The sequence below is a fragment of the Megalops cyprinoides genome, chromosome 15 (genome assembly GCF_013368585.1).
Source record: "Megalops cyprinoides isolate fMegCyp1 chromosome 15, fMegCyp1.pri, whole genome shotgun sequence".
NCBI classification, from domain to species: Eukaryota; Metazoa; Chordata; class Actinopteri; order Elopiformes; family Megalopidae; genus Megalops; species Megalops cyprinoides.
The window spans coordinates 4,445,668-4,473,462 of NC_050597.1; the positions used below are offsets into that span (position 1 = coordinate 4,445,668).

General features: G+C 37.7%; 1 protein-coding gene across 1 annotated transcript in view; it reads left to right on the forward strand.

The window, feature by feature from the left end:
* The window catches only part of LOC118789779 (VPS10 domain-containing receptor SorCS3-like), a 116,801-nt gene that overhangs the window by 66,244 nt on the left and 22,762 nt on the right, over nucleotides 1–27,795 (forward strand). Inside the window, exons 3-11 of the mRNA XM_036546385.1 lie at nucleotides 896–992; nucleotides 4,799–4,957; nucleotides 12,534–12,607; nucleotides 12,695–12,759; nucleotides 14,727–14,845; nucleotides 16,929–17,018; nucleotides 20,635–20,814; nucleotides 22,549–22,695; nucleotides 27,320–27,422. Of these exons, the coding sequence (XP_036402278.1) occupies nucleotides 896–992; nucleotides 4,799–4,957; nucleotides 12,534–12,607; nucleotides 12,695–12,759; nucleotides 14,727–14,845; nucleotides 16,929–17,018; nucleotides 20,635–20,814; nucleotides 22,549–22,695; nucleotides 27,320–27,422 (1,034 nt within the window). The remainder of the gene's footprint in view (nucleotides 1–895; nucleotides 993–4,798; nucleotides 4,958–12,533; nucleotides 12,608–12,694; nucleotides 12,760–14,726; nucleotides 14,846–16,928; nucleotides 17,019–20,634; nucleotides 20,815–22,548; nucleotides 22,696–27,319; nucleotides 27,423–27,795) is intronic.

The window sequence follows — 27,795 nt, forward strand, 5'->3', positions numbered from 1 at the left end:
AGTTGAATTAGTGGCATAGGGAAATGTAGAACTTCCTGGAAAAAAATGTCACTGTGACTTAGTGGTCAGCAGTGAGTGTCCTACCCACACCCACAAATCCATACTCTCTGTCCTTCCTCCCAAATGCCAGTTCAGTTTACATCAACATTCACATATAAATGCTCTCATAAATATATCATGCATACATTTTTTCATAAATATTTAAAAAGGTGTTTTTTTTTTCCTTTTAGCTGGATTAACCAGCTTAACATTGGTTTTACACACACACACACACACACACAGAGCAAATAACACTACATATAATTAGTTACATCAGACTTGTTCACCGCTCCTGTGTATTAGAACTTCCAAAAGATAATCTCCTATTTTGTTTATATGTTTTCTCAAGGTTTAATGTTGCAACTTGCTGGTGATCTAGCATAACAATCCTCATTTCTCAATAGTGGTAAAGTTCTTCGACACTAACTTATTATTTTAATTTCTGAAAATTCTAGTTTAGCTGTCTGTGTTGATAATAGCCATTCATTTCCCCACCAGTTTTGCAGTCTGAAGGGTTCCTTGAATGTTACTATCCAGGTAGCTAACGTTATTACTCATCAGATACAGTAAACAAAGCCAGGTCCATCCATTCTTGTGTCTCCTTTGGCATCTCCGCAGAGAGGAAAATGAAAGATGTGTGCTTAACCTAGTAACTTAGCAATAGCTGCTTTGGCACTGTGGCAATACAGTTTTATTCATTATCTGGCATCTGTGGCCAGGTAGTGTATCTCGTTGGGATTTTCCAAATATATTTATTAGTTATGTCAAGTTCATTGCTAGCCCCCCTCCCCCCCTCCATTTATTCTACAGAGCTGTATCAATCTGGTTTCATTAAAGTCTCCTCATACCTTTACAGGTCGACAGACTATGGCACTACTTACGAGAAACTCAATGACAAAATCGGAAGGACAGTGATGAGTTACCTGTATGTCTGCCCGACAAATAAGAGAAAGGTAAGACGTCTAGTCTCGTGTTTACTTTACAGTGTCTATCTAACTTTTGTCTTTTGGATACATGTGATTTGACAACGCTGTAGACACGATGAGATGTATATAACTTTTTTACATTTATGTTAGTGGTCTTCAGGGAACTTTTTTGTTGTTTTGCAGTTACAGGGACCTTGGAAGAGCAGAACTTATCTAGTCATACAGTTCAGTGTTTCACTAGCAGCTGGTATTTGTACAACATTATGAAATCCTTTAGTGGTCTTTTCAAGGAACTTTACATTATTAAACAAATAACCATGTGTATAACAGTAATATTAGGCCACTATACATTGCACATTATGATGGGCTTCAATGTATATATGAAAGGTATGTAAAAGGAAGTAAATACACCTGAAAACTGGAAAAGGTGTGGACTGAAGAGAGTCCACAATGGCAGCACCAGTACAAGGAATCAGTTTGCTTGACTTTACAACTTTACAATCTTTTATAAATACATCATACTTACTAAAAATAATAATAAAATAAAAAATAGACAGTATAAGAATAAAGGATTTATCTAAGAGTGAAAAATGCAATTTATTGAGCTCTGGCATGTACCATATTTATGCAGTGTTGTAGGAGCCTTCAATTAATATAGTCATTTCCTTATTTTTGTTCATTTTGTTGGGTGTATGGTACATAGATACCAGTAATTCTTTTGAGGCAATAATGAATAGAAGGCAACAATTACCAGTATGTCAAAATCATTTTTTAAATGTTAAAATAAAAACTACATAAATGACTTATACTACACTAGTTTTTCATTGCAAATGTAATTGGTGAATATTCTAGTGAAATACATTTTATTCATATGTGAAGAATCTGGAGGACATGATTTATTCTAATGTGATTTTTCTTTGCCATGATCACTAATAAGCACAACATTTTATCAGATTCCATACACTGCGGCAGCTCGTTGCTGGGGGGAAATGGCTTGCTAGCACTTAAACCAGGTCATTGAACATAATGACCACTTGTGCCAGCAGTTAGGCAAAAGCTGTTAAGGCATATCATTTGCCATCAATTTTTTCATAACAAACCAATGACAAGATTAAGGATTTTTTTTTTCATATGAGTTGACTTGAATTCAAGTACATCTCAGTTCACACTTGTCAGGTGGAGCTAGGGTCAGCCGTAGCTGTAGCCATAGTTGGGTATTTGGCTGTTTGGGGGGATCTGGCAGCAAAAATACTAGGGCCAGCCCTGTGTGAAGGATTCCCCATCATTGAAAAATCGACAGCTATTTAACAAACGATTGCATTGAAAACTGCATTCAAACAAATTGACCGAATCCTGATTTCGTACATCTCATTTGCTTTCTACTCATATTGTGAATCAGCAGCTAGACCTAGAAGATGCTGACTCACTTGAGAGTGGAGGGGGATAGACAGACATATTTTTTTGTCTTTTTTACTATGACTGCATCATGGCCTAGTAAGCCGCAGACACAAGACCTTCAAAAGTCATCATTCATGTCTTTTGTCTGCATCAACATTATGGGGGAAAACAAGGAAAAAAAATCTGTGCAGAACAATCTTATTCAATCTGAGAAATAAAAAAAGAAAATGGGAACAGCTCAAACCAAAACAACATTCAACAGAAACTGTATTCCACCATTAGCCTCCTTTACATGGCACGCTAACTGGCTGAGCCCTTTAAAGCTAGCTTTTATTGGTTTTCTCCATTAATTCGTTTGTTGCAGATGTGATATTGGCATCTCTATAGCAGTTATTGCAAAGTACAAAGTATTCTAAAGTGTTCACATGAACATGACGTAACTGCCAAAACAATGCATTCAGACAGTCATGGTTTCACCAGAATGCTCTCTTTAGCTGACTAGTGACAAGACATGACCATCAGTATGTCAGATTTGTAATTTAGACAGAACACCAGGCTAACACCCAATTCTTTCAAATATATGCCACAGTATGGCTTTTTTTAATAACTGCATTTGAGAGATAAACATAAGACTTAATGCTGGTTTTGAAAATTAGCATCTCCTACAGCAGAGTAAGAAGCATTTTCTCAGGTCTATATGCTAAAAAGACCTGTTTAGCCTCAGCCATTTGTCAAGAGGAAGCTACAGTTTTTTCAATGCTGGAATATGACATTTATGTGACGTACATGACAAATGCCAAAAGGTCTATGTGTACTGAGAGTGGATTAATTTAGATAACACACGTGTAAGCGCAATGCTGACAGAAGCATCAGGAAAGCAAGGTCAATGCAATTTTCCTTCCTAATAAATTCCGTCACCGAATACAATATTATGGACAATGATTAGGCCATAAAAACCTGCAAATTACATCCGACAAGACCCAAGACACACGGAGAAAAGGCCTCTCCTGTCATCCTGCCATTGTGACAGTAATGAATAGTAAAAATCACAGTCCTGGCCAGCTAACACTGGCTCAGAGTCCACTGGCTGTTTATTGGCCGTTAATGAAAAACAATTAGTCTAAATCAATAGCAGGGAGGAGCCGCTGTTAAACCTCAGGGGGGAAAGGCTGGCATTTAAATCTGGGACAAATTGGCTGCTCCTGTTTTTTCCCCCCTATTCAAAGTCCCACACGGAGGCAAGTAGGAAATGAGGAGCAGCCAAGCAGGAGGCCCACAGAGCTGCGTCTGTGAAGCGAGCGTTTTGTATTCTCTTACAGAACACACCAACCTTTCTGCCAATAACTATTTACAAACTGAGATGTAAACAAGTATGACCGAGCACGGGAAACAAAAAAAATATCCAAATTTCTCCCATCACTACATATATTTGGGAAGATTCAGTATCACAGTAATGGCAAAGTATAGAGGCAACCCAAGGCTTTACCCCACCCCACCCTAGTTATTCCACTGCATTAAAATACGGGGCCAGTTAATCGCATTTAAACACATGCCAAATAAATGACTAAAAGTGTAAATATTCACCCAGAGTCATACTGTACATTGAACCATAGATTATTACATTAAAATTAACAAGGCCTAATTCATTATAATTTACGGACTATCACAAATGGATCTCTTTCATTAGAGAACAGAACAGAACATGCTCTCACTTAATAAGCTGAATGCACAGCACAGTACATAACACTTTCCCTGCTCCATCCACAGCTGGAGGTAGTGGGGGCATCGCCATGTACGAGTCTGCTGTTTATGTTCACGTATTTATTTCCCAAAACTTCAATGTACCATAAAAAAAAAAAAAAAAAAAAAAAAAAAAAAAAACTGTCTTCAGTAGAGTGGAACCATCTGTTGAAGTATGCATATACACATTGACCACCCTGCAAGACAGGAGGTTGTCATTTACTGGCATCTCTAGTTTCTCTATGGAAATGTTCTACAGAATAACAGGTTCAAATTGATTTGTGTGTATGTTTCAGTATTCATCTGTTTTATGTCTTTTTCCAGCCTAAATGGTTTTCACTGATTTTTGATGTCATTATTCCCATAGGGAGACTGAATGGCATTGTTTTAAAAAAAAGCTTGTTTCATAGGGAGTATTCTAATCTATAGCATAATCTTTATGAAGGCCAGGTGTCAAAAATTGTAATTGTTATTTAGATTATAAGGAGGATCCAATAAAAATGAGGGGGAAAAATTAGGGCTGATGAGTCAGTGGGAGAATTGCTGCCAAACATTGCTTCAGGATACTGCCACCGAAACAGGTAAAGTGCATTGTGTCATGGAGAGTATCAGGAAAGGCTTTCTGGGATTTTTCTAGGATTTTTTTCACCCTCTCTCTTTCTCTTTCCTCCTCTCCGGGTGTCGGCCTTTTTCAGATAATGGTGCTGAGTGACCCAGAGCTTGAGAGCAGTGTTCTAATCAGCTCAGATGAAGGCGCGAACTATCAGAAATTCCGTATGAATTTCTACATTCTCAGTCTACTGTTTCATCCCACACATGAGGACTGGATTTTGGCTTATAGCCATGACCAAAAGGTGAGTTTGTTGTCTGCTTGTTTTGTTTTTGAAATTTGTCCATACAAGTATGGGAAAATGTGGGAGCTTACATGTGCAGTATGCATAAGGTATATGCAGTATATAGGTATATGTATACACAACCCTGATTTAACAATATTCTTTAATAATTCATAATTCATTACATTCCAGAAAACACACAATATACTAACACTATGATTCCATGATTTTGCGGTTGCACATTTTTCTATTTCCACTGTGTGTTTGTCTCCAGGGCCAGCACTTGGCTGTTTCTGTGGGATTCAAACACTTATGTGACTAAGCAGAATGTCAAGAGATTTTGACCAGACTTTTAAACCCAGATTCTTTCAGTAATTCATGACAAAAAAACCCCCCTCTTGCTTCAGATCAAGATTGAACATAATGTTTTATGACTGCATGCAGCTAATCTGTGCTCTGTGGTGGTTGTCTCTGGAGAAAATCTTAAAAAGCTTTTAGGGATACAAGTACTTTTTCTAAGATCCATTCATGTTTAATCAACTCAAAATAGCTTCTGCTCAACAGAGGCTAATATTAACATGCAGTCCCTTCCTCTGCCCAACTGAGCTTCGAACATAAGGCCACATCAGCCTAATCAATATTGAATTCTGCCGTTTGAAGAATGATCTGTTTATCTTTTGAAGAACGAATACACACTCTCAGCTATCAGCTAAGAGCTAGATTCTAATGTCATGCTTGTTTTCCTTCTATTAAGTGGAGCTACTTTGGGAAAAAAGGTATACAAACATGGCTTGATTTTCTAATTATATGTGTTTAGTGTGTTTTCACAAGCACTGCTAACCTAGCAGAAGCCAGGAATCTTGAGTCTCCAACAATACCAAAAAAGGGCATGCTAAACTTCAGATTCAAAGATAGTCAATTTCTAGATTGGAAGACAGATCTGTTAAAGACATCTGAGTTCCTAACTTTTGACATGATTCGCAAATATTGCACCTTATGGTGCATGCTTGGAAATTTTTTTAAAAATCTGTTCCGTTCTAGAATTTCTAATTCTCTATTTGTATCTGTAAAAGAATATCCGTTTTCATTGAAACAAGCAGATATTGATGCCTTCTGTCAGGGTATCTATATGGCTGTATGAAAGAAGGTTTGAATCCTCAGCAACCTGTCCTGTAGAGAGTACGACAGTATTGAGTCATGTATCAAAGCCGACATGAGGCGCTTGTGTGAATTTTTGCAATTCTTTCATTTTTGTCTGGAATTAGTAAACTGCTTTGACTACTCTTCAGATACCAGGGCTATTTTAGCTGAATGACCAACAGTTAGATTTGTATGGAATTGCATTAATTTTACATTACATTACAATAATGTGTGCTAAATGAATGTAAGAAAATATAATCTCAGAACATATAAATGTCTAGTATATCCTATAACATGATGTTCATAGCTTTAACACACAATTTCAGGGGATAATTGACTTTGTACAGCACAGCACAGGTTTGCACATTGAAATTAAGCTTTGAATGGGTTCTTACTGGCTGATGTCTGTCTAACTTTAGAAATGAACTAAAGAATCTGTTGCTATGCCTGTTGCTATGGAAGTGGAAATGCGCTTTTCCACGGTTCCCCATTGACCGAATCACCAGGCAGCCTTTGCAGAGCTTGGTTGTCTGTTAGGTGCTTGGGGTTGTTGTTAGCGGGTGACACTTGTTTGCGTGACGACAGATGGAAATTATTTTACCACTGAGTTTTGCGAAATCAGAAGTTGTTTTGTGGGTGTAAATATCCCAGATCCCATTCAGTCCCGTCCTCTGCAATTCAAACTTAAATCCTTACATTACATTATATCCTTATTAAGCTGATAAACCATAGTTGTGTAAACAATGGAGGGGTGGTGGTTTAGAATTATTACTTTCTTGTGCTCAAGGCATGAAATAAAAGTACACTTTAAGGACCAATGAAAAGCTACGGGCCTGGTTTCACTGTAATAAACAAGCAAGGAGCTTAAAGCAACATTTTTTCAAGACGGATGTGCCTTTGCAAAGATGGGTCTGGAAATACATAACTACCCTCCAAGTGTCACATCCTGACCAAACAGTTACATAATTGCTTCAAATATTTCTAATAGTGTGTGTTGCTACATAGGTATTTTGATAAATGGCGAGACATTGGCGACAATGTATGCCAATGTCTGTCAATATTTTAGCTGGTGTTGTATGTAAATGTTGTATTTAAATAAATATTGTATTTGTATAAGCAAAATATTGTTTATTAAAATATTAGTATTATTACTAATTATTATTAGTATAATATATACTATGGGGCAGCAGTGTAGCATAGTGGTAAGGAACAGGGCTCATATTTAAAAGGTGTCTGGTTAAATTCCTCGCTGGTGCACTGCTGCTATACCCTTGGGCAATTGTGGGTTAAGTACCTTGTCCTAGTAAATATCCAGCTGTGTAAATGGATAAAATGCAAAAATTGTAACCTATGTAAGTCGCTCTCGATAAGACCATCTGCTAAATGACGATAATGTAATGTGTCCCAGACCCCAGCTATATTTTATATTACACACACATACACCTAACGATCTTAACTTTTCAACCTTAACATAGCACTGCCATGATCACACGCATTATATTATTAGCTTCCTAAACTTGTAATGGACAACATAACACAGTGGTGGCAGACAACAGCAAATAAGTGCCTGTTACATTTGAATTGCTAACACAAATTATACATCATCCATCTATACAGCCAAATGCTGAAGCACTTAAGTTTATATACCTTGCAGACAGCAGCACCCGACCTGAGAATCATATCAGCAGCCATGAGTCCTGCTCCTTAACTACCACACCACACCGAAATCCAGTGGAAAAAAAAAGAAGGGGGCATCCTGCTTTGCTTTCAATTCACCTGTATTCTCTGAGCTGTGTCTGAGCCATGCGGGATGTATGAAAAACACAAAAACTAGCTTTCAGTTCAGCAGCTCTCTTTTAAGAGGCGGTAAGAGTTTTTTAATTGCAAGGCTAAGATTGGTGAGGATTCAAATGTTTGGAAGGTATAGACAGCTTAAGCCAGGCTGTCGTTGACAGAAGCTTGGGCAAAAAAAGTTGGAATGGTACTTGAAGTTCATTCAAAAGGCAAGGTCAGGTGGAAATCCATTAACTGGTACACATTGGAAGGCATTCCTTTAACACGTAAATGGGGAAGAGTGAGGAACCCAGATAATGGTAATTGCAGCAAACCTCTGAGAACGCAAGTGAAAATTAAATGATGTCTATTATGTGCAGAATACACTGAAATTATTCAGATGCGGGCAAGTATGAATCTGGAGCAGAAACACTAACACAAACACTAACACTAATACAAGGTCATCTTAAATGTTTTGGGGGAAACAGTTTGATCAGGCTTTATCAGGATTATGGAGTTGGCTGGCTGACTTGTAAGTTTTTTTTTTTCTGGTTTCATGTGTGTTATTGTGTCAACAAAAATAAACAAATCAAGATCTTAAAATGAAATGAAATGACATGGTGTAGAATGTAGCATGGAATATGCTCCTCAGCAGTTTCATGGCAACCGGCTTCAAAATAAATCTGACAGCTTAATTTTTAGCTTTATTGGATCTAAGATGTAGTCAGCGGCCACACTTTTGTTCTACCTTACAGAGCAGACACAGTCATGCAGGACAAATTGCTGAGCTTTGCAGTAAAAAAAAAAAAAAAAAAAAAAAAAAAACATGGTCATTTCCCATAAGACACCCCCACCCAGCACTGGCATAAATATTGTGCCATTCACTCAATACACCTGAATGAATTCAGCTCCTTTGTTGTCAGTTTCTTTTCAGATTTAGTATTAGCTATTGCCCTGAGAATGGACAATCAGATTCAACTTGAAGCAACTAGCACTACACTAGCAAAAGCATATACAGTACATTAGTGTAGTCTCTGATTGTACACACTAATGGACATTAATCAAAAATAAACATTATAATTCATTCACTGCAGTGGTATTATAGATCTATTTACATCTGCTCACATAGTTAAGCGGGTTTGCTTCAACGAAATGTTTTGCTATCTAAGGTTTAGATACTCTGGTGCTTTTATAATTTGGGCTGTAGTTGGGCTGTACATTTATTATTTGTTGCTGTGGAGAAGCTGGTCAACATTTCTCACAAAAATGAGCAGCCATTCAAAAGAGCTAAAACTTTATTTGAAAAACCAAAGAAACCAGCCTGCACAAACAGAAAGCAGAAATAAAACGAGCCCTCTTGCTCTCTACCCACACACCTTTATTTAATAGGCCTTTAAATAAGCAGGTGTAGCTTGTTAACCAATGGGCTGGTTCCAAAAGACAAAGAAGATTATAATCACAAACATGAAAACAATTAGCAATTAACAGGTTTCAATGCAATTTATGAAATTATCTCCTATTGGTAGGCTTGAATTTGATTGACAACCAGGGAGCCTTGAACATTTTAAACAATTGACAAAATTAACATCACTTCTAGGGGAGGTGAAGACTCTCCTTCACAGTTGCCCTTGTAATTTTTATTTGTTTATTTATTTACTGGGTCAAAACCCCAGTATATGTAATGTAAGCTGTAAGCCTTTTCACTCTTCAAGCACCATGGTGGTACCCTTGTTTCCCCTAAGTCTTGAGACTGTCTATTTATAACTTGAACTAGCATTTGAAGAAAACCTCTTTTTTGCTTTATCCGAATAATAGGAAAGATAGACACCTGTCACATAATATATTTTTTATTCTTTTTATTCTTCTCACGTAGGCGTAGGATTGAGAATCTGAGAGGATCTGCGATCAACGGTGTAGCAAACAGAATAGCGTTTTGGGAGGAAAGCTTTGGTGTGCTACAGTGTGAGTGAAGGAGTGAATGGTGCTGTCTGAGTGCATTAAATATAATTTGAGTAATCACTCCTTCTATAAAATGTGGTTAAAGATTATTTAAAAATGACACATTTGACAGCATGACAGCTGATGAATGCAGTAAATGCAGCTCTAGGGACCTGCTCTCTTCAAACAATAACAGTCAAGTCATCCAGGTGGTGTGGATGAGAACACTTCTTCCACTGAATAGATGTCACTGCCAAAGTACACTTTTCCAGCCCAATAAATGTTCATGTGCGCATTTTTAACTTTCACTTTGGCTGCTCTCGGGAGAAGGATTGCGGTTTGGAACACATGGACACATTCTGAATTTACTGGTGCATTCATTAATCAGCAACAATACATGAATGTCATTCTACTGCAAGTCCAATGCTTTTTAAAAAAAAAAAAAAAAATTTTTATATATATATATATTATATATATATATATATATATATATATATATATATATATATATATATATATATATATATAATGTATGGTCCGTTTTCAATATTTTCAGCTGGTTGAAATGAGCATAGCAGGGATTTGCAAGAATTTTGGTGCCAGTTCTGGACATTATGGGGTTAACCATGATAAATAAGTCAAGTTCAGTTATATGCGTCCCGCTGCCATTAATATACAAATGACGGTGAGTCATTTCTGCATTATAAATCACCATGTCTGCTTTTTTAAGGGCACTGTTAATTTATCGGCATAGTGAAAATTTCATCCTTACAGAAAGGAATGGTATGGTGCATCCAGAGTGTATTTACTGAGTAAGAGTACTGTGTATTTTACCTTATGTCTGTATCCAACCACGGTGAACCTACTTTAAATAAGAAGCACGAAGGCAGTAAGGGAACAGGAGGTCTTGAACACCGGCAGGGCACACTGCAGGAACAAACCCACCTGTCCAATCATCTTATTTGCCTCCTGGCATCGTTGTCTATTCAGGAACAGGTTTCAGGGATGACACAAAGTCAGGAAGGGAGAGGAACCTGTAAAATTTTAACTGTCACACAAAAACAAAACAAGTATGTGAGAGAGTACTGAAACTAGCAGAAGGATTGACGGGGATGTGTTTTAATTGGAAACTTTGTTTTGTAAATGAGTAATATAATGTATTATCCATAAAGAGGTCATGTTTTTTCACTTAACCTGTCTTCTTTATGTTACATTTTGGAGCATTGCCTATTCTCAGCATTTCACCTGGCATAATGCGGTTTCAGCTCTGCTGTGGTCTCTGCTCAGATGGTAATTTGGTGCTCAGCTGGCAATTTGGATGCCAGAGTATTCCTGTAAAAATTCTCAGGTATAATGTGATCTCTTCAATAGGTTCATTTCATAATGGTTAATCAAACTTTATTGTCTGCAATTTTTGCCTTCACAAACTGGTAAGGAAAATTAATACTCTAGCTTAATAATTGTTTATTTAGCCTGCTGTACTTGCTATAATACTACAAATTTGTTATTTTCATCCTTATGTTTACCACTGGCAAATAATGGAGTGAAGCATTTTTGCCTTTTTTGTGTTTAGTCCAGCATTTAGAAGTAAGAGTCCCTTAATTATGAAGTCCGTGGCAGCATTTTCGATGAAAACGACACATAACTGGGTTTACACACCAGTATGCAATTATGTTTGGTTAAAAAAGTGCCCCCCTCCCCCCTTAGAGTTAATGGTGTACTCCGCACCACTTCTGTCGTTGCTACGCAACATTCTAACTGCTGTGGCAATAACACTCTGAAGCCTTCTTGTCCCAAAAGTTTTACGGTAAATCTGAGCTTGCTTAAGGGAAGAAGAAAAAAGAGGCAGGTTGTTACTGGAAGTGGTGTTGGTGAGCCAATAGAGAGCAGGTGTTAAAACATTTCAGTGCAGCGGTGGGAACACTGCAATGCAGAACGTGACTTTCTTCAGGTGAGCTTTTATACTGAGGACTTGATTCTCCATGATCATTAAAAGGGCCACCTAAGGGGTGGACACCTGCTGGTCTCTCCCAGTGGGCAGCATTGTGGCGTGGCGGTAAGGAGCAGGGCCCGTGAAACCAAGAGGTCGCCAGTTCAGTTCCCCGCCGGGGCACTGCTGTTGTACCCTTGTCAAGGTAGCTCACCCATAGTTGCCTCAGTATATGTCCAGCTGTATAAATGGATAAAATTGTAACCTTTGTAACTCACTCTGGATAAAGGCATCTGCTAAATGACTATAATGTAATGTAATGTCCTGGTCATTAGCCACCTAACCATTCTCCTGCAGTTGTTTGACTACACAATCCCTTGCATAGCCTACTGACCTTGATACCTCAGGTGTCATCACTTTAAGTGAGAAATGAGTTCACATCTGATCTTCCTGGTAGAAGAAGGAAACTATATTTCACCTCCTAACTGCACTGCTTGCTGATACCTACCCCACAATGGTACAAGTCTCTCAGTACCCATGAGCCATGATGCCCAGACCATGCATGTGTTTCACAGTTCTAGAATGGGCACAACAATTTGAAAGTCACGGTCATCATAAACTGTTTGGTGCAGGCAGACTTTGGTTTAAAAAGTTTGTATTTTCATTTCTCTGGATCACTGAAAATAGCATGAAAATATTTACTTATCAAAACTGAATTCCTGAATTTGGATTCGCTTTTCTTCTGCACAGACACATAGACCAGAGCATACTAAACTGCTAAAGGCAATCTTTAATTCTTATGTCTCCCCCCCACAGTTATATAGCTCAATGGATTTTGGAAGAAAATGGCAGCTTGTCCATGAGCATGTGTCTCCAAACAGGTTTTACTGGTATGTCACCTGTTTCTCTTTACATATGTATCTGTGAATCTCTATTCAAATGGAAAATGCATGCATCTCACCTCTCCTCTGTTGCAGGTCTGTCATGGGCCTCGATAAGGAATCAGATCTGGTGCACATCGAGGCGCGTACTACTGACGGACGTGAGTGGCTCCTTTTCTCAGGCAGAGAAGAAAATCACTTACCCGTTCCAATTATAAGAGCTCAGAGCAGTGGAGGAGCTAGCTCACACATAAATTCCATCCTGGGTCGGAAACATGTCCCAAAGGGATTACACCGGATTCCTCTGCTCATAAATGTAACACTTGATGGATTATTAATAAGGCCTTTCATTTCATCTCACTGAGGGATGGACTGTCCTCACCACAGTTGGGAATGGAACTACTGATATGGTCAATGTCTTTACGCTTCAAGAAGTGAAATTTTACTAATTAGGGCCATGTAGGTTATGTGGACTGATGCCTGTAAACAAATGTTTAATTTCCCCATTAAAGGCTAATTGGAGAAATTAACAATTATCAAGGTAAAGAAAGTATACAGTAGGAAGTGAAAAAGCCCATAAACGTAAATGCATATTTTAAAAATATTTATATCCTCTTTATCAGAGATGGCAGCATATCATGTAAATAAAAGGTAAGTTCAAGAAAGTAAGGTGCCAAAAATTGCTCTGCAATGTGATGAATGTAAAATTTGCCCAACCTTGACAAAAAACTTTCAAAAGAAAGAATTGCAATAGACAAGGTAAGTGGAAGAATATCAGCATTGAATCTTGTGCTGGAAGTCAGTCTGGATAAGAACATCTGGAAAATGAACGTAATGTAATGGATCATTTCCAAAATGTTTATGCCCATAAGCAGCCATAATATATTGAACAATATTGGTTCAGCCTGAAATTATAAAATGTCATGTGCTGTCTTTCCACTGATGTATGATATGGGGTACACTTCAGCAGATGTAGACAACAGTAGTATACGAAGACTCACCAGGCAATCTGCGGTGAACACGCCTTATAGATTTTTATGGTCTGTTAAAAAACAAAGATGTTTGCCACATATGTACTATAATATTGGCACATACTGTGTACGTGAATACTGAAGGAAAAATATGACTTCATGGTCACACTAACCCATTGTTGCTAAATTATTTAATTTACCAAAGAATCAAAAACATTTCAAGATTTGGATGGCTTATGCTTTATTTTCATTGTCATTTGCCAGCTAGCAAGCCAGCTGGCAGAAGAGCTAATCATTATGGTGTGCCAGTCAGTAAGCTCACCAGTGTGCCAGTGTGTAAGATTCCCTCATGGGAGAAAATGTAAATGCAATATAACTCCTTACTGAAATAGCTTCATAAAGAGAAAAGGTGTCTATATATCTGTTATAATTGTGGAAATTTAGGAAATGATACCTTACAGCAGAGGCTATAGAATTCCAATGGATATATTACGATATCTAGATATTTCAATCAATAATGGTGAAACAAAGGACATTTATCCTTATAGACTGTTGAGGCTACTGAACAATAAAGCCACCACACTTGTAGCCCAGATATTATTTTACTGTAGTTTTGTGAACCAACGCTTTAAAAAATAATAACAAAATGTGTGTAATTACCAAAGTGTAAAGTGTAATTAGCAGTGGGTGTGTCTCATCTTTGTTCTTTTTTCCTCGCTGAACAACTCCCACTGCTGTGTACATCATCATACACAGCTATGTTACAACATACAGCTACATTCTCCCTTAGCAAAGGCAGTTTAAAACCGGACATGACAGCTGCTTTATATGGAGTAAGACAGACTTACCCAGCTCATCGGTTTTGTGCCAAACTGAGTTTGTTTTGTTTTCTGAATGTGCTCATTACTGTAAGTAAAAAGCCACTGTGATGCTAATATTAGAACAGCCTTGTCAGGGATTGAATGTTTGTTTGTCATCATGTCACAACTCCTTGCACATGCACTTCTTGTTGGTAAGGTAGCTGGCATAAATATGATTTCACAGGTACTGCTCAACATGAATTTTCATCATTTAAGTTCTTCTTCCCTAAAATGGCCATTGTCCAAACGTGCTGCCTTTTGTCAGTGATTCTGTATTATTTTTTCTTACTCTGCTAGGAGCTCACTATGTCACATGCAAGGTGCAGGAGTGCACAGAATCCAGTAGAAACTATCCATTCCCAGGACACATTGATGCAAGCTCCTTGGTAGTCCAGGATGACTACGTCTTCATTCAGGTATGAAACTGCATCGCGCACAGTTACCCAGAAGAGAAAAACCAGAAAGCTGTCATGCTTTAACTCCAATCCACTTCAAAGAAGCTAACCATCGAACATGAAAGATGAATACCTATCAAGGACTGACCATGTTTCATACCTGTACATCCAGTGGAACACATTCCCTCCCTTGGCTCTCCCTCCTGCTTTCTCTGTTTATTTTCAGTCCTCTTCCCTCTCTCCACTTCTCCTATCCTATTGTATTCCTTTTACAGGCCTCAGGGGCCAATTGGTTATTTAGTTTAATAATGAAGCCCTTTACCCCATGCCTTAAAAAAGCAGACAGGTATTCACTATGTAGCTGCTAATAACTGCTTCTGCGTGGGTGAAAGGATATATTCACATTGCTGATTTGGGTGAGAGTCATCGATTGGAACGGTACACAGGGATGCATGCCACATTTACTGGCATATTTGCTGTAAGCTGTATGCTTTCCTCAGCTGGGGGAGTTAAATATTTCTCTGAACAAAGAATAATGTGGATATTGATTGGCCGTTCTGCCTCAACATCTCAGATGAGAAAGAGAGCAGAAAACACCGTAGGTATGTTTAAAGCTCTGACAAAACCTGCACTGCTTAGAATATGATCATAAAGCTGCAGTTGTTAAGTTTCAGTTTTATATTTTGCTACTACGTTGACTTTTACTGCACTGCACTAGGTGTTATGAAGCAGTGTTCACCTTTGAAAGCACACTCAGGTCCTTCAGCTGTATTATTATCTTACCCTCAGTGTTGAAGTTGGGACCTTGATAGTCAATTTATTTTATATTATATACCTGTGCCTGTTTGTTCATGAATAAATGCATAAAGTATTGTAGCACCACTTCAGTTTGAATGTGACCATTTTGAACTTGATTTTGGTACTTTTGAGAATATATAAGCCTGATTTCCATGGTTTTAATGCATTGGGATATTACATATTGAAAATTATTAGCACAAAATGTAACGCTGTGCTTTTCTGTTTTTCACTGTGCGTCTCTCAGTGCTTGATTTTATATGGAATGACCAGATCATTTTTGGGGTGCTTTTTTTTTGTCTTAATGCATTCAGCTGTCTAACTGTTTAAACAATAATGTGTCCCAGTAACATCAGAACTATTGACAGGTAGCGAACATGAGAAAAAAATATACATTGAAATGTCTCAACATTTCAATGTGGTTAATATTAGTTACGATACATTTGATAACCACTAGCTTTAGTTATAGCCAGTATATTATGTTTCCAATGGCTAGTCATGTGTTTACTATTTGACCTGCTTAACGATCAGATTGGCCATACAGCTTACAGCTCCACAGAAAACCATCCTACCCGCTGCCCAATATTGACGCTCACTGTTTGAGTTCATTTAAATAATAAGCCTTACTTTTTTATGTATTCATTTATTTTATTTCTAACAAGCCAGTCGTCGAAGATGACTAAAACTCAAACCAGGTAGATCTGATAACCTCACCCTAAGCCATAACCCTGCTCTTACACCAGTTGACCCACTGAAGGATCAGAGCATGGAACCAGGGTTCAGGAGAGTTTAAAGCAGCCTGTTTCCCCTGCTGTCGGCCCCCCTGGTGTCCTGATGGAGACAATGGAAAAACACAAGGCAAAACAGGGTGGTATGCGCAGGGCAATCCAGGTTGTGAAAATGAGTCCACCAAGGTTTTGAGACAGATCACGGTAAACCTGGCAGAGGCGTGTAGCTTTTCTCCCGGCACACAATACTTGCTTGTCTGTGGTTGGCTGAAAGTGTCAAATGGAGCATCTAGACCAGCTGGCGCAGAATCTGCATTGTGTGCAGAGTGGGAAAAAAACAAAAAAAAAAAAAACGGTTCGCTCTAGTGAGTCTCCATACATCTATCATCCATCTTTGAGAATTTCGGTTCTCAGAAAGACAATGCTTCCGTGTTTCATGCCAACATGCATTGGTATAACTGTGTACTGCGTTTTCCCGTTGTGTTAGAGCCGTGAAAATTGGGCTTAATGTGGAAAGTGAACGTTGTTATTGGAGACAAAATGTTCTCACTTGCTTTTTCTGCTGTTGCTTTTGTTTCCAGGTTACCACAGCAGGAAGGGCAAGTTACTATGTGTCCTATCAGAGAGAGGGATTTTTGCGCATCAAACTACCAAAATACTCTCTTCCCAAAGTAAGCAAACTGGGCAGATGATGTCGCTTCATTTATGTGTGTGTGTTTCTTTTAACGGCATGGTTTGAGCTGAAGAGCTGAACTGAAGCTGAAATCCTTCCAGAATCAAAACATAGAAATAAAGAAGCATAATTTATTTTTATAAGGATGCATTTTGATACTCCAAAATATTAGAAATGAATTCTTATGAAAAAGCCTGAATTCCACATGAATGACTGATGAAATTCAATGTAAGATATGAATTCTTACAAATTACATGGAACAAATAGTGTTGTCCAAATGCTTAAGGATAAAATGCATTTAAAAAAACAATGATGATGATGACTACAATGATTGTTATTATTAAACTGTACGTGTGACATAAATACAGGATATTTAGTATGTGCAACCTCAGCAAGTTTTGGTTTGTTTTATTTTCAAGGTGATCTGATAAATCTCTGTACACACAATGGTTAAAAAAAAACAAACCAAAAAAAAAAAAAAACTTTGCAATACCTGAGGTTCCCATTGTGTGAATTATTTCTATTTAATCTTCATTATCGGCTTTAAATGCTTTCTTTGGCAGTTCACCTTCCTCATTTGAACTTTCTGGAATGATGCTAGAGGCACTCTCACTATAAGAGGGAATCGGCTGAATCAATATTAGAACAAGGTGGCTGCAACGAAATTACACCCCACAGTAAACTCCTGATAATGGAACAGAAGTTAACATGACTAAATTAAAGCATTAGGGGGAAAATAGCATTTTAATTTAAACAAATATACATGTACCATTTTAAAGTGTCTTTTTTGTGAGAACAATGTTTAGGAAGTTAATGAAAGTAAACACTCCCCCTGAAAAAAATGACACAAATCAAATTTAAATGTTTACATTAGTTAAAAAGTTCTAAAGTAAATGTTCAGATGAGTTTTCACGTTACACTAATTTTAAATTGTTTTCAAAGTCTAATTTTCACACTAATCTGATAATGTTTATGGCTTCTGACTAGATAATCAGTGCATATACCCTGACTCATAGAAAAAGAGTTTTTTCTTCCCAAAATTTCTTGAAATTAAATGAATTGAAGAATGAAATTGAAACAAACCAAGAAGTCATTAAATGTGAAACCAGAGAGATGGATGTTGGCACATTTCCATTAGGAGAAACATTGCTGTAGAGAGGAAACATTCTCTGAATGATGTTTTCCAAAAACCAAGTACTTTAAACCACATATTACCCCATGTTTAAGTAAGTATCAATATCATACGTTAATGATCCATAATAAAGCTAGAAATATATTTGCTATATTGTGGCATGCATACGCTTGTTCTGTTGTGAAAGCCATCTTTTGACGGTTATGATCCTAAATAAAAGCTAACATTTTTTTTTTTTTTTCATCACAATCATTATTTGAGATTCACGTGTTGTTTTTTTTGAAGTTTTCCGCCTTGCTGATTTCATGTGTCAGATAAGAGATCTGCAGCAATGTACAGCTGCAAAACATTTTTAGATGATCTTTAGGCAAAAAGGGGGAAAAAATCAAGCACTGTTGCATGCAAACAAGGAAAAATACAAAATGGAAAGCAACCTTAATGGCTGATTCAAGCTATGAGATCCAATTTAATTCATATTCTAAAATGTAATTAAAGGTGATGTCCTATCAGGAATAAAAATGTGTTTCGATGTGCTTTATGATATGCATCAAGTGCTTGCATGCACGGCTGAGCATTCTAAACTAAGTCCCTTAATCCTAGAATGTGACTGTCCCTCTCTGGTCAACTGCACATGCTGGTCTTACTACCCAACAGGGATTTTCCTCAGAGTAAAAGCAGACATGTAAAACCTTATAGAGAATTCTGTTTGCCAGCGGATATGAATATTGCAGTACATTACACAGGGAGCTACACTACCCTTTACAAGGGAGCGTTCAAATTCAAGTCAGAAAATTCAGTTAGTGACTTCTGCTTGATGGATAGAGATTCGATGAAACTTACAAAGGCTGAGAAGTATGAATAATCGGTATAATCTCTTTTGGATCTTTGAGTAGAATGACCAGTGGTTTGCATAAACACATTGTATTGCAAAGTAAAATCTGTAAATTTACTATGCAAACTGTTCCAATCACATTTTTAACTCAAAAGCAATCCATGGTAAAAAAAAAAAAAAAAAAACACACACATACACACAATCTTTCATGACACATAAGGATTTTCTTGTTATTAAACAGAGAAAAATTCCTATAAATCATTCTGAGGGATTCAAAGGTTCTAATGCATTTAGAAAGGTCAACCTGTCATGGTGCAACACATAATATGAAGCCAATAAGAAATAAAGCTAGCTGTAAGCGAGGTGTCTCACCTGTGAATTTACAGCTCACTGCCTTGCCAAGAAGAGCGCTTTGACTTTCCTTTTTTACGCTTTTCTCACAGGGGGTGAAAGTTAACATATAAGTTCAGGTACCCCCTATCGTTATTACAGCTGCCATGCTGCCATACCTTGCTGATTAATTACTGGAGGACCAGTGCTATTTCAATCCTAATGCAAAGGCCAGAAATGCATTGCCAATTACCATGGGTGCAACATCTCATGCAGAATGCAGTGCCGGTGAAGAGAAAGAGAGGAAAGCATTTAATCAAGTTAAAAAAAAATAAAGATAAGGTCCCTGTGAGACAGTCTCCTGCTGAAACTTCAGGGACTTATTTGCTCTTTTCTCCCTTGAAAAAAAAAAGCTGAATATAAACTATTGTATTGATTGATTTGTTTGATCGATTGATTGAAACCCATGCTGGATGCAGGAAAATGAAAGAATGGAAGGAAGTAAGAAAATGAAGGTGTGAGCAATATTGTATATGTTCATATTCCAAAATATTTCACTGATATCAATTGCAATAGATCTTTTATTGTTTAATATCTTTCATATATTGGCTTTAATTGAGTTAACTTTTCTATTATTAATTGATTTTATTTCTGCGTAGGCAGTGTATAAGTCCTTTTCCTCAAAACGAGTGTGGATTGACCCCTGCCCAGGCTATGATTAGATTAAAGAGTTTTGTGCAGATTCATTTCCACAGAAAAGGGCAAAAATTGAACACTCAGGTTTCACAGTAGCTCTGGGGTTTGTACGCTGAATATGAACAAAGACAAGAGTTTTTATGACTGAAACACCCCTAGTGGTGACGAGGTGGCTGCGGATTCTAAGTGCAGGCAAGTCATTCAGAGCATTGCGAGGTGGTCGGGTTTTTATCCAGTATCTCTTTGACATTCTCGGAGGTGTGGGAGTGGTGACAGTGCTGTATGCATCCCTGTGACAATTGCAGGAAAGTAGAGCAGATGAGACATAGAGACAGTTGTTTTTGTCGGTGGGATTTCATTTAAGCAGAGATACTCAGACACTAGGGGAGCAATGTCTATAGGAGACCAATCTTTGGTCTCTACCATTGCTAAAACGTAAGACCGCATGAACCAGGAAGCGGCTATAATGAGACAAAATCAATACTAACAGTAACATGCATTCTTCAGGGTATATTTGCTCTCCCATGGGTTGTTAGTGGCTCCGTATTAAGGTTCAGTCGTCCTATCCTCAAGATTATGCAGGTTTTCCAGCCGTACTGAAAACTAATGATTTCTCTTCAACAGGACATGCACATCATCAGCACGGATGAGAAGCAGGTATTTGCGGCTGTGCAAGAATGGAACCAAAATGACACATATAACCTCTATATATCAGACACGCGGGGAGTCTATTTCACTCTGGCCTTGGAGAATGTGAAAACCAGCAGAGGACTGGAGGGAAACATAATGATTGACCTGTACGAGGTAGGTGTCAGCCAATGAGCTTTGACATTGTGGGAGGTAGAGCGGCGGGCAATTAAAATGAGTTCAGTTTCATTGTTATTTCACTGCCAAATTAAAACCACATTTAATTCACTGCATTTCGAATTCTTCCAATTCCTATCTCCCGAAGCATTTCGGAGGCTGGAGAATGCACAAAATCAGAAACAAGCACTGGCAATTGGTACAGGCTTTGTTAGAATGGACTTCTGCTGTGAGCCAAGATGTCAGATTTTCAGTAAAGAACCTTGCCCCTTTCCCTTCAATTACTGATATTTTAACAAGGATTTGTGTGATAAAGCTGGCCAATTCTTATCACATAAAAAGGCTCTCATTGAATAGAGACAAGCAAAAAATATTGAATAAGGTCAACGGTTAAAATTGGTAGAACAGGCTCAAGTAAAAAAAAAATAAAACTGCCTAAAACAAGGAATAAAATAACTTAAGCCAAAGCACCAAAGCGGCAAAGCACAAAAGCACTGAAATGAGATCCCCCTTCTGCCTGTACTCACTCTGTTCTCATGGCCTTCTTGTATTTATACCACCTGTTATTAATTAGGAGGTGTGGCCAATCAATTTAATCATTCCCCATTTATCCAATGACCGAGCAGGCACATTCTCATGCACAGAAATCTTGAATGTGGTGAGACTGACGACCCTAAACACAATTACACACATTCATACTTAATGTCATTTTGTGACATCACAATCACATCACATCACATCACATCACATCACATTACACAGTCAATTGCTGCTTCCACTCAGTGAAAGCTCTAAACATCAAATTTAAGGAAACATTCTATACCACTTAGCAAAATAAGCAATTCAAGCAAGAAATTAAACTCCTGTTGAATGAATTGCCAGAATGTAAAATTAATATTATGGAAAAGTTTAAGCTTTACATTCTTGGTTGCTCTCACAACATATATATTTACAGATTTGATTGGCAGATGCTCTTATCTAGAGCGACTATCATGCGTATTATCAATTTTGCACAGTTTGTTATGTACAGAAGCAATTTGGGTACGGTACCTCATTCAGTACACCAGCTGAAGCTGGCAAATTATCAGTTACAAGCCCTGCAATACACAATACCACTACACCATAATGCTGCCTTTGTTTTAAAATTAATTGCATATGTTAACACATGACATTTTATATGCCAGCTGGAATGAAAACTAACCTATGGTTGGCCAATGATACATATCACACACAAGCACCTACAGTCTGATCAACCTGTCTGCAGAAATAGCCCACACACACACACACACACACACACACACACACACTTTTCTCACTTGAGGCAGTGTCCAGGGGTAATATAGTTTTTGAATGACAGCTTATTATTAACCCTGGCTGTCCAGTTAGCAGCTCCTGTACTCTCTGTCAAAAGCAGCGCCTATTAATGCCACTTATGTGCCTCATTTTGAAAGAGAAAGTGTCTGGACTCCTTTACAGCTTTCTCTTTGTTGGAACTGGTTTTAAATTTGCCAAAACTGTTTTATGGCTGGAATGATTTTTTTTTTTTCATGAATGTTATTTCTAAATGATTTTCAAGTTGCTTTGGTTGCACCAAACGTCATCTAAAGATTAATGGCAGGAGGAGGTAACAGTTTGCTAACTGAATATGCATGAGCAACGTAGATGTCACAGAGTGCAATTTCCAGTTCCTCTGAGTGTCTATATGATTGTTAAGCTTTATTCCCATTTCCCTAGGTAGCGGGGATAAAAGGCATGTTCGTTGCGAACAGAAAGGTTGATAGCCAAGTGAAGACCTATATAACCTACAACAAAGGGAGGGACTGGCGCCTGATACAAGCTCCTGCCACAGACCTTGCAGGAAATGACATTCACTGCATTTTGGTAAGCATGATCTGCTGGAATGGTGTGGATGGGTGCATGTTACACAACCTTTTTTTTTTTTTTAATTTGCTGAAGGGAAACCTACCCTCCCTCTAAAACTTAACTGCACAAGCATAAGCATGAGCTTTTAGAATGCCCTTGCAAAGGGCAGAGTCCAACCCCACTCCCTCTTTTTTCACCCTTGAAATGGTCCCGTTGTTACTCCCATAGCCGCATTGTAGAAGATGTTATTCCCTTTATTTTAGCAACGCTCAAGCAAACCGCCTGAGCTGAACCCAAAACACACAAAGTAGTGTGTTTGTAGATCCTGAAATGCTCAGGAATGAAGTGGTTTGAAATGCATCTACATCTAGGCATTTAAGCTGTAACCTCTTAAATAATTCATTAGAGCCTCCTAGCCCATCCTCCTTTTTGGTCTAATGGTAATCAGGGCAGGAGACTTCATTACAGTGATGATAACGTTTACATCGTTGTGCTTAGGCATCATCTCCTCCAGCATTAGAACCCAACCCAGATTCCTAGTCTTACAATGACTGACTGTCAGCCATGCCAGGCCTCAGGGGAGGAATCTTAAGCATATTTGCCATGAAATGTGTACTGTTTTATACCTGTGTTAACCATACATTCTCATCTCATGGTCACCTCCATTCTTACAGCAGATAGTCCTCTATTCAATCTATTGTGCTTTCTATACCAACATACAGTTTTGGAATGTTTTTAAGAAAAAAAAGTAAAAAAAAAAAAAAAAAGTTTTACTGTATTTATTCAGACTCCCACACCAGCCCTTCTGTCTCCGAGTGCATTGCCACTCTCTATGTGATTATATGTCTTACCAATTGTACATTTCTACTCAGCAAGGACAGGAATCCATTCAGTAGCCTCAGAGACAACCCCAGAGACTAACCCTAAAATTTGCATGAGTATGATGATTCTGGCATGGGGACAATTAAATCTATCATTAATTTACAGCACTGCTGCAGACAGTCTTTGGTTGACAAAACATGAAATATGTTTTGTGCTTAACTTTGAATAACAAAATAAAGGACGTGTTACAATTGTGACGCTTGCACAATATTTTTCATTAATAAACAACCATCCGACGCAAGGATGTTAAGAACAGAAAAGTTGTTCAAACTTACCTGAAATTGTCCATGAAAGTTAAAGCTAAAAACTACTCTACTGGCATCAGCCTGGTAGTGGATGGAAACGGTAAGAGCACCACAGTCATAATCCCAACATCTTCTCCCCTCTCGTGCAGAGACAAAGAGTATATTTTCCCCTAAAATTGTGAGACTAATGTTTTTCCTGACAACAGGATCCTATTACATAATTCTGGCAATAAAAAGTCTTTTTTCTTTTATATTATAAAAACTGACCCATGTCATAGCAAACATTTCAAATGACAGAGTGCTTTAACCAAAGCTTTTAAAGTAAGGACACATTAAATGGCACATCAAATTAAATCTCTCCCAACTAATGTAACATTTGCTCTTTAGCAGTTCACTATGGGCATTGCATGACATAGTTTCACAAATGATACCATGGGATATGTATAATTGATTAATATAGTTTAATCCATTTATAGATGGATCTGGAAGTGTATTTCAACAAGTGTTGCTCTGCAGATATTGAAAAATGTGCTTTATCCTCAAGGACATTCTGCCATAATGAATTAATCATCTCTAACGATTAGTTTGTATATACACACGCCACATGGCGCTTAAATATGCACAAGCTCTTCAACAAATAATTAAATCTGATTGCTCTTAAGTACCTTCCCGACTTCCTCATATTACCTCTGCCCTTCTGAAAGCTTTTTATTGATATTTTGTAAAATAGCTAATTTAATAAGGTTTACCGTTGAATTAATACAGTTAAGGAGACTATTGAATCCTGGAGAAATATTTAAAGGTTGACTTTAATAGTGCAATGAAGTGACATTTTAATTGCACGCTTGTTTTTTTGTCTCTCCCTTTAGATTTCAAAGTTCAGTCCTATTGTCCTCGGTGTCCTTACTAACAGTGTCATGATATCAACTGAAAGGACGGTGGAGAGCATTTTCTGCTCTCTGAGCTGATTTAATTGTCTTTTGAGGATGTCCTCTTGCCCTTGGGAACTGGTGGAGGCTCTTCTGTCAGGCAGCCCTCTCTTTGTTTAAGCAGCAGATAAAGGCAATTAAACACACTATCAATACTGCTGTCCTCTTACCAAATGAGAGAGGGGGATTCTTATTGAAACATAATTGCATGTTCCTCGCTGGTGAGGGATTTTATTTTCAGCAGAAAAGTAACTCTCTGTGGGTATATCCGCACGGGCTGTGCAATTAAAACCAGTGCCGATGCTCTTATCTGTGCATTTTGTCATGCATCTGTTCAAATATTCAACGCTGCATGACAAGGTGTAAGTAACTGTCCTACTGGGGTAATTTTTTGAAGTCCTCCGAGTGTCAATATTAATGCTCAGAGAGACAAAGTTTTGAGATCTGTCAGCATTACAGTGTAAAGCAATGAACTAGTCAGACTTTGTCTCATCACTACCATGCCCTTACAGAACACGGTGACACACTGTAACATACACGTCCACCATAGCCGTGCCCCAGCACAGCATTGGATAAACTAGAGCATACTCATGCACATACACAAACACTTACACTTAAACACAAGCATAAACATGAACATAAAAGTAAATGTAAAATTAAACAAAACTAGGGAAATCTTTCGGGGATGCCTTATCTGAAAGCCATATCCAATTTCAAGTCCCGAATTCCTAAGTTCATAATTGCAAGTGTTTATTAGGGTTATCAAATGCACAAACTGTTTTATTTATCTAACATTCTGTGATGTACAGTCATTTAACCTTGAAGGATGTAATACTACAGTTCCACAATTATCAGAGTACATGACATGTTTTTGGAAGCCAGTGCTTCAATCTTGCTACCATAGCTCTCAGAATTTAATATCAAGGACTGTTTTTGCAGTCAGTGAACAGATAAGAGAGGAACTGATATTCTGGTTTGACATGATTTTTCTTAATTTAAGATACTGTTATATGTAGCAAATGAATTTCATAACCCATGCTAATTCAGCAGGTAGCTATAGAGCCCCGCATGGGACGGTGGTTCTTTTCTCGGTGCTGATTTTTGTTTTACATTTCCTAAAACCTGACCAAACCTGATTCTTATCTAGCTGAATAATGTCTGCATAATGCACCCCTTTCAGGGTAAAGAAATTCAGATTTCTCCCATGATACATTTGTTACTCAAAATTGTACCGTTGCTTGAAAACGGGATGTCAGCCGATGCATATCGGAATTACAATAGGTAAGTCGTGATTATGGACTTTGAAGTTCTCATACCAGCACGCCATTGGCACATGACACAAGCACATGAAATTAAATTCACTGTCTGACGGTTATTTATACAGAAGTCTCATTTTATATGAGATATGAAACATGCTGTTCCCTCACACGGCTGGAACTTATATTACTTATTACCCTAGGGAGCTGCCAGTATTCAAACTTATTCACCAAAAGTTTTAGCCATTGTGCCCATGATCACACCCAGCTTTTGATTGATGCTACTTCAGTAGGTGCTATTGTAACAAACAGACTTAATTTCTACATGTTTTTTTTCTTTAACTATGTGTTAAAGGCAAATAAATGTGGAACCCAATAATAAAAAAAAGTTCATTCACTATTCACTAAAGGATTGTTTTTCTTCAGATACCCATCAATAGTAGACCAGCCAAAGGCGAAAAAGACCTTCAGACTAAAAAACGTAATGGCATAATCCGTTAATGTATGTTAACCATGCTAGATCAAACTGAACATGGCCTTAAACTTCCAAATCCAAAGTGTCATCCTTATTTCAATGACAAAGGGTCAAAGGTCAAATACAAACAGGATTGTTCATGAATAATCTCCCATCTTTTTTACCCACAAATCCCATTCAAATCTCAGTTTGAAACTACCCCCCTCATCTTAAAAGGGTTTACATCCTAAAAACATATTTGTCCCTGAATGTCATATTACCATGGTGTAAAGTGCTGTTTGTTCATAAGGTGAAGATCTTAAAGGTGGTCTGCCTACAAATTGTCATAGGGGTGCCACTGAGACTAAATTTAATAAAATTTGTAACAAAAATCCCATTTTCCACATATTTCTGCTTAAGTAGTTAATAAATGTATGGGGAAAAATGGTTATGAATACATGTGTTACATACTCTAGGGCATGTGTTCTTGAAAATGGAACAGATTTTTGTGGATATACTGTTGAATAGAGTCTAATGAAATAATCCATGATTATTTGTGAGAATTTTGGATTTATTTGACCTTCAACCCCTTAAAAAATGATTGAATGAAAAATTACAAATCCAAAATTTTGTTCCCCCCTGTCTTGTCACCCTGTGACTGTTTAATCTAGCAAGAGTAACATCCAGTAACAGACAATGCCATTAAAATAAATAAATAAATAACTCATGTTGGCTGTTCTATTACTAAGAGTACAAAATTATCCTTTCCTCGTTTTTGCGTGGTTTATTTTTGTGTTTGTTTGTGTGATTTTAAACGCGAACTGCAAACCGTTTCTGCCGAAGTTAACTGCAAACCATCTTGTTTTAATTCCTCAGCCATTCTGTTCACTGCACCTGCATTTGCAAATGTCAGAAAATCCGTACAGTTCCGGAAGCATCTCCAGCAAGAGTTCTGCACCTGGAATAATCGTGGCTACAGGTAAAAGAATGCCAGCTGAGAGTGGGGGAAAAAAAAAAACATAACACTTCATAAACGTAGGAGAGGGGGGAGGGGCAGTTATGCATGCAAATGTTGTTCTTTTGTGCCGTTTTAGCTACACAGTTCCACACGGCATGTCATTGTCATTCAGAACAATGAATACAACACAATACAGCTGACATAAAGTGCTCTACAGCTTTGCATTGCTTTCAGCAAGATCATATTATGTTAGTGGTAATAATATCCATGAATGTTTGTGAATGATCAGGTAAAAACCTGCTAATTGGCACTTCTGTGTGAGCACTGTATATTGTAGGTATCGTATACTCACTATATTCATTTTTGCTGCTATCTTCATGATACGCGTGTATTG